This window comes from Lineus longissimus, chromosome 1, assembly GCF_910592395.1.
Source record: "Lineus longissimus chromosome 1, tnLinLong1.2, whole genome shotgun sequence".
Taxonomy (NCBI): Eukaryota; Metazoa; Nemertea; class Pilidiophora; order Heteronemertea; family Lineidae; genus Lineus; species Lineus longissimus.
This window is the reverse complement of record NC_088308.1, coordinates 24,415,959-24,429,360: the sequence shown is the minus strand read 5'-3', so window position 1 is coordinate 24,429,360 and position 13,402 is coordinate 24,415,959. Positions and strand designations below refer to the sequence as shown.

The 13,402-nt window shown below is 40.0% G+C and overlaps 1 protein-coding gene across 2 annotated transcripts; it reads left to right on the top strand.

Moving 5' to 3' along the window:
- The first annotated feature begins 584 nt into the window (after positions 1-584).
- Positions 585-13,041, top strand: LOC135493408 (E3 ubiquitin-protein ligase MARCHF8-like). Of its 2 annotated transcripts, none has more exons than XM_064780743.1 (3): positions 585-1,122; positions 8,379-8,660; positions 10,805-13,041. In XM_064780743.1, exons 1-3 carry the CDS (start codon positions 991-993, stop codon positions 11,231-11,233), a joined length of 843 nt encoding a protein of 280 aa, XP_064636813.1. In that variant the 5' UTR covers positions 585-990; the 3' UTR covers positions 11,234-13,041. The 2 variants fall into 2 exon arrangements, with proteins under 2 accessions (XP_064636813.1, XP_064636819.1); XM_064780749.1 differs by lacking the exon at positions 585-1,122 and adding an exon at positions 6,121-6,721.
- Positions 13,042-13,402: the final 361 nt, after the last annotated feature.

The window sequence follows — 13,402 nt, the reverse complement described above, 5'->3', positions numbered from 1 at the left end:
CCTCTTCTGCAAGGAGGGAGACGCACACCCGGGCCGAATCAGTCCTGGCTGCTCCACCGTGTTGACAACATGATGAGAGTGATGAGACAGTCACAGCCAGGCCGCATCAATCTTCGCCGCACTGCCTAGTTGTTAATATGGCGAGAGAGATGAGACAATCACAGCCAGGCCAAATCAGTCTCGGCTGCTCTGCCAAGTTGTCTACATGGTGAGAGAGATGAGAGACAGTCACAGCCAGGCCAAATCAGTCTTGGCTGCTCTGCCAAGTTGTCAACATGGTGAGAGAGATGAGGAAGTCACAGCCAGGCCGAATCAGTCCTGGCTGCTCCACCGTGTTGACAACATGATGAGAGAGATGAGGAAGTCACAAAGCTGATGCAATAATAGGCCTATATAGCCTAATACCGTTACCCGTCACTCATTTGAAACTCCCGCCAATATGCAAAGACCTCCCTTCCGTTAGTAAAGTCTCCAGGCACAGAATGGCTATTCGGCTCTTATCTGTGTTCTCTGTGTTCGGAAGTCCGACTAGCTAGCGATGTACACTCCGGATGCAGTGGACCGGCCTCGTTTCTCACCCCAGAGACCAATCAGGATGACGATATGGGCTACCAAGGGACTGTGATACGGGTAGGAATTGATAGATCGTACGCAGACCACTAGCGCTTCGTAGCTGGTTAGCATTTCGATTTTGTGCTTTATTCAATGCGCTAGCTAGCAAGCGCGGCGTTAGATCGAGGGATCCACTTGATAGGGATGGACATGACGTAACCATAATCGGGACTGGGCTCAGTTGGCCTTGAGTATAGCTAGGCGTATATATATCTGATATCCCGATCCCATAAAGCAGATTACAGGCCACAGGGGAGGACGTCAGTCGGTTGCTAATTTCTGTTATTGCCCAGGCTATAGCTGCTATCTGTAATTTTCGTCCATGTACCTAACATTTCGGGTGAGGAGGCTGAATTTTTACTTTGTGGTGGTCTGAGAATGCCTCTTCAAGAAATCTGTGTTTCTCCACTGCGGAGACTATCGTCCATGGCAACGAAAGGCAAAGAAAAGGAAAAAGAAGTGGAAAGTCCACATAAGGAGAAGGGCAAGCCAGCTGTCAACATGGCCAAGGTAAGAATAATGATTATATCAGATAAAATCGATTTCTTCAAAAGTTAGCATGGGCTGTCCTGGGAATTAGCCCAAAGAGACCTCTCTCAATTCATGTTACATCACAAGTAACGCCCTTGAAAAATCGTACCTATTTTTTAGGGACAACATTAGATGGCCCTTCCTGAACCCTGTACCCTTGAAATATCTCCTTATAGTATACATTAGAACCTCTCTATTGAGGACACCCATGGGACTGACAAGTGCTGTCCTTCATAGAAGTGTCCTGATAGAGAGGTGAAATTGAATGGAAACCACCAATTTGGGATCAAAACTACTGTCCTTAATAGAGAGATTGTCCTTAATAGAGAGATTGTCCTTAATAGAGAGATTGTCCTTAACATAGAGGTTGTCCTTAATAGAGAGGTTGTCCTTAATAGAGAGGTTGTCCTTAATAGAGAGGGTATCCTTAGTAGAGAGGTGTTTGCTAACGGAGGTGCCACTGTATGTCTATTTTCTTCAGTGAATGGAACAGGCAGCTGGCAGCCTTCTCTCCCGTTAAATTAAACGTCTTCAGTGGTAGAGTAGGAGGCCTTTCCAATCCTTGTACACATTGAACATCTTCAGTGCTAGAGTGGGAGGCCCTTCCAATCCTTGTACACATTGAACATCTTTATTACAAGAATACTGCCAAATTTTCGCAGGCATTTTATTTTTGAGGATTCTTTATATAAAAAACTTGGTTGATTTGATGAACCAAAAGAACTTTCTTGATCTGCCAAAAGAATTTTTGTTTTCTTTTCCAAAATTATAAAAATGCGAAAAAAGGGAAAGGTGCCATAATACAGTGGAACCTCTGTTAGCGGACATCTCTCTATTAAGGACAACCTCTCTATTAAAGACACTAGTTTTGGTCCCAAATTGGTTGTTTCCATTCATATTGACCCCTCTAATCAGGACACCTCTCTATTAAGGACAGCACTTGTCAGTCCCGAGGGTGTTCTTAATAGAGAGGTTCTACTAATGTGTCAGCTTACCTTAGTAGACCCGATTTTTATACCCTACATATGCATTTTGATTTTTGCCAATCTGACACCAAACTTAGAGATTGCTTTGATAAAGGATGCATGCAGAACCAGACAAGAGGCATGATATTTATAGGGGTACAACTGTTACTGATTGACTATAGCATAGTCTTCAATACAATCACATCATATTCACTGTTTGTTGTAGGTTATTTGCTATTATCTTTCCTTTGTTGGTTTATAGATTTAAAGGGGTTGTTTCCATTATTGCTACCATGGTAGCAAGTCTTGGCTTTGGGCGCCGGCTTGGCAGAAACGGGGGACTATCTCACAAACCTCTCCATCAAGGACACCAAAGGCCACATGGGACTAAAAATGCTGTCCTGTGATTATAGTGTGATGTCCTGCTTTCCACAATTATGTTTGGTTGAATCTGAAATTTGCACTCAAATCTGTGTCCTTCTTAGCATGAGGGCCCTGGCAATACTGTATTTAATTTAATCCGGGGGACCAGTCGGGCTTAATTATGACCCATATTGGTAAGATAGAATGGGGTAATTGTAGCCCCGGTTTAATTGTAGCCCCTGCCTATGATATTTTTTAAATACACAATATTAATTTTCAACTCCATGCCCAAAATTTATTAATTTTCAAATTGCTGATTTCTATTTTCATAATTTTGAACTGAAGGAGTAGTCCTTACACTCCATTTGAACTCAAGATACCTTTTACTCAAAGGATATCTGAGTGAGTAAAGGACTCTTCTTTGGGTTCACCAGCCGGGCAATCCACACAAGATGTTTTGTTATGTAAACTGTCCAATTAGTGCAATAGTGGTAACTTTTTCTTGACTCAGTCATACAATGAAGTGGATGAACTTGTAGGTTTTCATATCATTTGTTAGCGCATCCTCATTGTATTCTGTTTGCCATGACTACATGCTTGCCCTTGGTTCTTCTAGACGAAGGCCAAGGGAGCATTTCTATAGTTCCATAGGCACTGCAATGTTTTCAAAACTGTTTCTCCCAAATCAAACAATATGCCTTTTTTAATCACAAAATAAAAGAAATTATGAACAAACTGATTTTCTCGTTGATGTCAAACATGTATAGTGGAATCATCACGTTGATGTCCAATGGACATCTATTGAATCTCCCTCAGACATAAACAAAATGTCTGTTAAATCTGTTGTCTAGCCTGCTTTAGGAGGCAGGCATGAAAGGTACCCGCCTCATGTGGTTCCACAGGATGAAGTGATTGGGGACCAAATGTGTCCTAAATGGACAGAGGTGTCCTTCTCCGCACTAGAAGATGGCTTCATTGGGACCAAATGTGTCCTAAATGGACAGCAGTGAGGGTGTCCTCATTCTCCATGTCCAACCTTCATTGGGACCAAAGTGTCATCAGTAGACAGTGAGGTGTCCTCATTCTCCATGTTTGACCTTCATTGGGACCAAAGTGTCATCGGTAGACAGTGAGGTGTCCTCATTCTCCATGTTTGACCTTCATTGGGACCAAAGTGTCATCGGTAGACAGCGAGGTGTCCTCGTTCTCCATGTCCGACCTTCATTGGGACCAAAGTGTCATCAGTAGACAGTGAGGTGTCCTCGTTCTCCATGTCCGACCTTCATTGGGACCAAAGTGTCATCAGTAGACAGTGAGGTGTCCTCATTCTCCATGTCTGACCTTCATTGGGACCAAAGTGTCATCAGTAGACAGTGAGGTGTCCTCATTCTCCATGTCTGACCTTCATTGGGACCAAAGTGTCATCGGTAGACAGTGAGGTGTCCTCATTCTCCATGTCCGACCTTCATTTGGACCAAAGTGTCATCGGTAGACAGTGAGGTGTCCTCATTCTCCATGTCCGACCTTCATTTGGACCAAAGTGTCATCAGTAGACAACAAGGTGTCCTCATTCCGCATGACAAAACCTCGTCATGCATCAAATGCCCTGGAACTGCAGTCACAGAATATGGCTGTTTATGGTGCCTGCAGGTAATCCATTTTAGTAATTCATATTTCATGTTATGCCGGGAGAAACAAATTTGCTATTGTTCCTAGCAACTTGGTTCGTGGCATTTTATCAGCATGATTAATTTTTGTTTGTGAGATTCTAACATTCAGTCCTGGCAACTGTTATCATATGTGCTATATGTGGTTGGCCAGATGTTAGATTTTTTTGCTAAAAAAGAAGCTAAAAAAGTTAGAATGACTGAAGAGTGTTCTCTTTTGACTTTGTAAGCTTGTTTCCAGTGTCAAAAGTCCTTTGCCATGCAGTTTAGGTTTAAGCTGAGCATCCCTGCTTATAACAACAGTGTTAATTCAACTTCATTTTAAATATTTTTGGTGCACCAAGGATAAAACGTCAACAATTATCTCAATTATTAAGGTTTGGCTACTCCTACTAAGTCAACAGTTTTACTGATTGTGAGCATGGAAAATTGATATTGCTTCATTTTATGTTTGTTGATCACTGTTAGCAGGTATCAGACTTGTTTAAGTTGTCCTCCAGCTGATCTGTGTGCTATTGACTTGGTTTTAGATTTGGAAATGGATTAATAATATTGTGCCAGCTTGGTTAAATGTGAGCTATAGAAACCAAAAGCAAGGGAACAATTATCAAAAAACAGTATATACTTTGCATTTTTTAGCTGCGTTAACTTTGGTTCCAAATCAATACAGGCTTATCAATTATGAATGGATGGTTTTGTGGCCTGTGTAAAAATGGTTAGTTAATGTGATTGATAATTTTAGCTTGATGCCCTGGAAATATGGTTTCATATTCATTGGAGTAATGATGGTGCAGCAAACTGGAATTACTGAAATGATATTTTGTTTTGTAAAATCATGCATTGTCACATTGAATAATCATTTCCACAGCTTGCAGAGAATAAAGCAGGCCTTCCAACTTGTGGAGCTGGCCTGTCCTGGGAAAGGGCGAAAGTTTTTCACAATCTTTGGAAAACTGTGTTGTTGGAGTCTTTGGAGTATTAGTGGATATTAGATTAGAAGAAAATGTATAAGCTGGAGTGTCTGATTGTGCTTGATTTTAAAGTAGGGGCACTGAGATCTACACATGGGAATCCAACAATTCATCTATGTTTTGTTGAAGTGACAAATTGTCAAAACTTCACAAACCCGCTGGATACGCCCTTGCTTATTCATATGAGGTTCACAAAGACTGATTGACCACTTTGTTAAAATCCCCTCTATTCCCCCCTCCAGAAATGGCTTCTTTCTTTTTAGCTGATTGGTATTAGTCACATACATGTTCGTACTATTCAAACAAGTGAATGCTACAGGCCATCTATCTTCTGTCAGGCCGAAGTGCTAATCATACTGTGTCACCATAGCAATTCCCATTTAGGGATATCCTGTTGGTGCTACATGTAGGCTGCTATGTTGTAATTGTAACACCTTGTAACACTGATATGTGATATAGTAGTCCATCATTTTTTAAACATGTTAATGGAGGAGTTTGAAATTCCCTGTTCTGATAGCTTTGTTGTGAGAAGTTCTAGAAACACTAGAGTAGAGTGTTGAGATAGAACTGGGCTTTTCTTGGATGATGGTGCAAATAAGTTTCAAATGCGCTTCCCATGCCTCTTCGGTATAAAAAACAATTGAGACATCTTTCAGATATTTAAGCTTGTTTCTGAATGGAACCCCTTTTGTGCACATGTTGAGCCCGTCAAATCTATAGCCACTGACCTTTGTCTGACTTAAATACAGGAAATAAGAAGGTTCATTTTCTCTGGCGGTGAAAATGTTAAAAGTAGGCTACTAAAACACTCATTGTGCGATATCCCCTAAGTGTTAGTTCTCATGCTGCCCATCAGATGGCAATTACTGTGACATCAATTTTCATGGTCGGGAGAGTTGATGGCCTAAATTAATAGAATTTGGATGGAACTTCTGCAGTGGTTTTAGATAACTATTGTTGACGTTATTGTGTGACACTTTAGTTGACGCCAATGTGTGATACTCTTGCCAAACGTAGGATGACATAGGATGACATTCTCCTTTAATTTCAACTGCTCTTAAAACTGATACCAGCTGTTGAGCTTAGTTTAAAATGTTGATGTGCCTGGCCTGATATAAACTGTAGCTGACTGCTACTATGTTTGGTGAAGTTCCATTAAGGGCTGTGAATTGTTGGATGTAATTTGCCTTTGATAACACCATTATGAATGATGATATAGATGTTCTACATGGCCTATTATGTATCTATCTCTAGCCAGTCAGGTCACATAACTTATCATAATCATGTTTATTTTGGAATCAATTTTGGTATGTGGTGTATGGATTACTTGGGTCATTAATGATATTTGGATTGACTCTACCTCAAGGCTTGTTTACTGACAAAAACTGGACAGCAGGATGATCGCAAACGTCAGTTCTCTATGTGTTGCCTCTATACCACATAGCCAATCACGCTGAAGAACCAGTTCACTGCTTTGTGTTCTCGCAGAAGCAAGCTAAACACAATATGGAGCAAGGTTACAAAGAAAATCTGTGAGGATTGCAGTATTGAAGATTTGATGCCTGGGATGAATTTCAAGGGATTTTGCAACTGGTCCTCGTACCAAACTGAGGTAGGGTTCAAGTGTCAAACAATTTTGTTATCAAATGTACCCTTCTTGTATAAATCGTAGGACTTTGATGGCAATTCTTATTTGTTAAGCAATGACATTTTCTGTTGTTATTGAGGTGACTTCTACAGCTGTCCACTGTGCTCGCTTTGTTGTTGCCTCCTAGCTGTCATTGTGACTATTTTAAAGCATTTCTTTGTTGGTTTTTCAAATAGGCCCTAAACTCTTTTCGATATAGGTCTATGCCCTCTGCTATTTTTATTTGCCATTAGATGAGAATTCTATAGATTTCTTCTTGGTTTATTTGAGTTCATAGATTTATCGATCTGTGTATGTTGAATCTAGCATAACGGCACAGTGTACATACACCGAGAGGTTATTTAGCAGTAATATGTATATGGCAGTCATATGTATACCTTATGACACACACAAGTCCTCAAGTGGAGGAAATCAATTATGTTAAAAGCCCGAAACCTGGCAAAGATTGATTGTGTCTGGTGACTATAGGACCAGGTTTTGCTCTAAACTCTTGATGAGCCACAAACAAGAGTCTTATTACTAAACGAGCTTCTATTCTTCAGACATGCATACATACCCAGTGGTTATAAATGCCTGGTTTATATCCAAATTCAATCCTTTTCTATAGCCAGTGTCTGTCTTTGGATGCAAATTAAGAAACATTTGTAAAAATAAAATTTGTTTTCAATGACCCATCGAAATCCTATGGCTGGATAAGCTTTCAATGACAAATCTTGGCTGTCTTAATATACAACATTGGTAGAAGATCATGTGAGCTGGAATCTTGGTAACATAACATAACTTCAGTGAATCCTCCCTTTAAAGGGACATGTCTGTATTCTGTACTCTTGCCATATGTCTGATTTTCTATTTATTTCTGACCAAGACTGAACACATAGCGGGACAGTCATTGGTGTTACATCTCTTCATCCTCTCCAGGGTTTGACTTGTAAGTGTCATGATGTTGCTCATACATCCAAAAATAACAATATCTATCTACAGGACTTCCCTTAGCAGACACCTGTGTTAGAAGGACACCCTCTCTATTAAGGACACTGATTCTATTTTGGAACTGAGCATTCCAATTGAATTGGGCCTCGGTGCTCAGGAAAACTATAAATAAGGGAAAACATTTGTCAGTTCCATGGGTGTCCTTAAAAGAGAGGTTCTACTGTTTACCCTACTTTAAGTGCAGTTATTTGTGCTAACTTATCCGTCACAGGAGAAGTGTCATCTTTTATAGATTTTATCTTCAGTGATGGAGCTCATGACTGGCAGCAGTTCGGTCCAGCTTTGATCTCTAAAAAATCAAGAGCTATATGTGTTTCCTCTAACATGATTGGAATGTCCATGGCTCAAGGCCTGGCCACTTTCAACTGGTCTGAAATATGGCTGATTGTGAAGTGCTGTATAAGAACTTGCATTTTATGTATAGCTACCTGTATAAGTAGAATGTAAACTTGTGTATTTCGGCAGAATACGGAACTGGTTAAAAGGAGGAGCCAGGGATATTAAGAAAGAGATTTTAGCACTCTTAACGGAACACTGAAAGAATATCTTTTCAGAGTATCCACAAATAGCTCTACATTTTTTCTTTTGCCTGCATTGTTTTCTCAAAATGACATATTTTTATATATTTCAGGAGACGCTACATCCAAACTCTCCGACTCCACCTGCAACGATGGCTCCAGATAGATGTGACTCCACCCTTTCAACATCGTCCAATTCCATGGATATTTGTCGAATATGTCACTGCGAGGCCGAACCGGACCTTCCCCTTATCTCTCCATGTATGTGTGCGGGGAGTCTAAAATATGTGCACCAAGCGTGCTTACAACAATGGATAAAAAGTGCAGACACTAAATCATGTGAACTTTGTAAATATGGATTTATGATGAAGACAAAAGTCAAACCATTTAGAAAAGTAAGTATTCCACAGTGTCACAAAAGGAACCTCCCGACTTGCTATATTTTTAGAACTTGGCTCTGATGTAGCTGGGAAGTATGCCTTTCTTGTGAATTTCTTCATTTCCATGCTTCTGTGGACTGTGTTTTAAGTTCTCGGCTAACATCAAAGCCATCCTTTGAGAAACACTAGACAATTTCTTTTTTGTGCCTAAATCTATTAGGCTTAGGCTTATACATTATAGAGCTTTTAGCAATAATATTTAGTCCGATGCTACTCAAGAGTAATAGCTTAGTTTTACGAACAGACTGAAATTAATGACATGGAGCTCAGCATCTGTGTTTCTTCACGATGATTTCCTCTGCAGCATTTGTATAAGTCACAACCTTAAGGTTGCCTTGGTAACGCCAAGTAAGCCCAGTGCAGTATAATTCAAATAAAGTGATGTGTTGTCATGCCAGCAAGATCTTGACTGTATCCCGCACTAGCGATAAACCGCTTTTAAACATTGCAAACATTCTTAGTCACTGTTGCATTTAGCCTCTGACTTTTTCCTAATGCTTATACTGATAGCATATTTCTTATTTGCACCGAGTGATATGGGAGGTTGAAGAGACAAGACCACTAATCAATATTCATAGGTTGGAGGGTCCAGGCCTATCTATTAGACGAGTGCATGTTTTTTACTCTCAAGTACATATTTGGAGAGGTATTGAAAAAATATTTGCTGTGGCAAGTCTACAGATATAAATAAATTGTTTGGTAAAAAAAATAATTTTGAATTTCGACAACCTGGCCATAGGGGGGTGGTTCAAATTTGGAGTGAAAATGGCCGATATGGGTAAAAATGTCCACTTGTGTCAAACTTGTCAATTTAAAAAAAAATTTCCGTGGTCAATCACCAATTTAAATCGCACCAGTTACTCGCAAGACCAACGCGTATATCATATCCGAATTTCAGTTTCACTACTTGACGCATTCTTTGATGCGTCGCGGTCAAACATTGACAATTTAACTGCTTAAAGGCTTAAAAAATCAATTGTGGTCTTGTCTCTGAAGCTAATCCTGTGCTACTCAAGCTCCATTCACAGTGAGTTAAACTAGCAATTACAGCAGAAAAAATCTATTCAAGCTACATTGACAGCGGATAACCATTTTTCTCCCAATAGCGCTGAAATTGATCTCAATTTCTCCATAATCGATATTGTAATGAAGGAAGCATTTTTGCAATTGATGGCATGGATTTGGCTGTGGTCTATTACCAGTTCTTAACTTTAATCCATGCTGCAAATCTAGTCAGCCTAAGCCCATCCTGACTGTCAGGGTTTTATGATGTAAGCCCTATCATTTTGATATCAGAACCTCAGATTTGATGCCACTGTCTTTGGAATATGATGAATTATGCATGTAATGTGTGCACAGTTTCAACACAACTTTAAAAATATTGATTAGAAGATATGAACTCACTATCCAGCTGTGCACGGCTGTGCTGTGCAATTAAGTGAAAAAATCATGTTGAAGTTTCAATTATGTATTCTGCTTCTAACTGCTGCTTCTATGCAGCATTGTTTTCAACAGTTGTTGGTCCTTGAGAAACTTTTATGACTGCCATTTTGACTCTTCTATGAGGGCCATTAAAATGGCTTTGATTTTTACAACCGTTACCACCAACACAACCTAACATAGTGCCATTAGGCTAACTTAGAAGTATCATGTCCATGGGTAGCCTTTTCCCTTGCTGCTTTATCTTCTTGATTATAGTCTCACCTGGTTGCATAGACAGAGATCAGCTGTGCTTGCCAGGTAAACTTGGATGCTGAGACTATGTGGCATCATGTTGCAGACTTGGCTAGTGTCAGCTCATTATATATTTGCAGTAAGCAACGTGCTTTAAACAGCCCCCCCCTCCAGGCTAGAGCTATATTCTCCCTTTCAATGAGGATGCCGAAAATGATATTCAAAGACTTCAGAGGCATCCTGGTAAGACGGGATGCATACCAACCGCTTTTTGAAATAAGACTATCATCAGCGGTTGCCTCCAGCAAGAGTAATACCCAATCCAATAATATGTTGCCTAGTACATGTAGTATTAGGGAATCCAGCAGCCCGTTTAGCTATGTATCAGCAGGCTCATTAACTCTTTACATTTCATGTCTTTTCAGTGGCAAAGGTTGGATATGACAACCATTGAGCGACGGAAGGTTTTCTGTTCAGTCACGTTCCACATTATTGCCATTACGTGTGTTATCTGGTCCTTATATGTGCTTATAGACAGAACAACAGAGGAAATAAAGGCCGGGATATTGGAATGGCCATTTTGGACAAAATTAATTGTGGTAGCCATTGGGTTTACCGGCGGCCTTGTATTCATGTACGTGCAGTGCAAGATGTACGTTCAGTTGTGCAAACGATGGCGGGCTTTCAACCGAGTGATTTACGTGGAAAATTGCAATACTAATATCATGAAAATTTCTAAATCAGATTTTGAGGTAAAAAAAACTGAAACTGGGATCATGTTGGAGGCAGCGCCGCGTGACTGTTCAACAGGAAATGTCAACATAGGTGCGATACCAGAAACAGAGCTTGTATAGGAATAAATACAGACTGTATTCATTCATTAAGGAAAATTTGTCCAGCTGAGAGTATATATTTCGTGGGAAGGATATGTCACAATTCATGGATATAATATTGTTCATCTGTTTGTACATAATCATAATTTCTAATGTTGTGAGTTACCAAGGTTACGATGCCTAATGTTTCTGTTAATGTTTGTATCTTTAAGGGGAGATCTTTATGCATTTCATTTACGATTAGGTCTTGATCTAACCCCCTTGCTATCATACTTGCTGATTGGCTATCACATCTTTACCAAAACCCCTTATGCTTTTAAGCTTAATAGTAGGGATGGTGGTGATGGAGCCCTTTTGACTGAGATGATTGTATACCCTTTTATTTCCATGATGATTTTGAGCATGGGAGAGAGGTAATTGTATGGGAAGGGTCTAAAATTTTAATGCTGAAATGGCATTACCAATGAAAACATATAAATAGGCCTATAGTTCTTCAATAACAAATATGTAGACACCTTAGCTAGTGCTGCAAGAAGACTACAGGTAAGCACACTGGCCCCAACCATTTATCAGATAGCGCAGCAGGCAAATAGCTATAGTCACAAGGCTTTTAGAAAGTGTTAGTGAAGATTATTCAGGAGAAAAAATGTAATGGTGCAATACCCAGGTTTGCATCAATGTTACATGTTTCCATATTATTGTAATAAAGGCACGTAAGACCATGGCCAACGTAAAGTCGTTGTATACCGTGTATGAATCTGGTGTCTATCTTCATCTATCCTGTTTCTATAGCAACAAGAAGTTAACTGGCCTCTATAGCAACAACTGGGAACTTCCGTCCTGTGCTATTTATATGAATATTTAAGCATGCAACATCGGTTTAGTAATGATGCGGTCAGTTGGTTGCGGTTTTGTGACATACCGTTCGTTTTGCTTGGATAGTTTTCTGTGCTATTCCATGAGCACAAGCTGTACGTAGAGAATTGAGAAAATATATTCGTGGTAATTGCTTTAACCCAAAATCAAAGGTATGGATGATACAGATGTATCCTACATGTCCTCGTTCACACTTAAGTGATGATTCTACCTCTCTCCCTAACTGGCCATTCTTCTGGTGTTTCGATCTCAAAGATCTCACCTTCAGCTGTCTTGGTCTTAAAGGAAACCAATCAAGAAATGCTAAAATAAATGAGGAGTTTTGAACAGCCTGTGTGGTCTTGGGTAGGATATCTTTTTGAAAAGGACAGGGTCTGCGGGATTTTATTTTACCGGTATTCCCATTGTAATATTATGGATTCACGTATGTATGTGTTGGGCATTGCAATTAGTTATGGAAGGCATCCATAAGGTAGGTATATAGCCTGCTCAGCAGTATTTTTTGGGATAAAAAGGGTATAAGTAATTAACTTTTTAAACGAATAAGCATCAAGTTTATTTTTAAAAAGAGCCATGTGGGGCCATGAAATCTTTTGTATAAGTTACTTCATTATTGCCTATCTCGGTCTTATTACGTCAAGAGGAATATTGCCCAAGTTGATGGCCTCAATACAATGTTTAGTGGGAATGGAATTGATGGCTTGCATCTTAGCTTGGGCCATCCATCAAGTATGTGCATGCACATACCATCAGATGGAGACATTTTTAATGTTTATGACTGTGTCTGAGGGAGTGGTTTGCTGGATGAAAGGATGTTGTTCAGTGTGTACACACTTTATGGATGGTCCCTTTAATGCTCATGGCATGTATATAATCCAAGGTGATATTTTTAAGCTGGAGCACCAGTGCTTAAATGTACATAAGATTGATTAATAAATCATTGTAACTTGTCATTATTCTGTTGTCTTCAGCCATTTCTCCAGAGCAGTCCCAGTCTCACCATGACGAAATCGCATTCACTATGGTATCACATCAGTCGCATCAAGCATGGTATACTTTGGTCCTTGTATAGTACTACTTGGGACTGGGAGGAACAGTTTCTGTGGGGACCCTTTGCAATGGATAGAGCTGCAGTCTCTGCAGTGTGATACTCCTGTTTGACATCCCCCCAACCCCCATCCTTTCGACATGTTTCAGCCAGTGCATTGGGGGAGGGCCTCCCAAACCTCCCATTGGACTCTCAAAAAGTCCTTCCGAGACACTTATCCCGGCGGTAACAGAAAAATCAAAGTCTTGTATGTCTCCCTGTAGAGA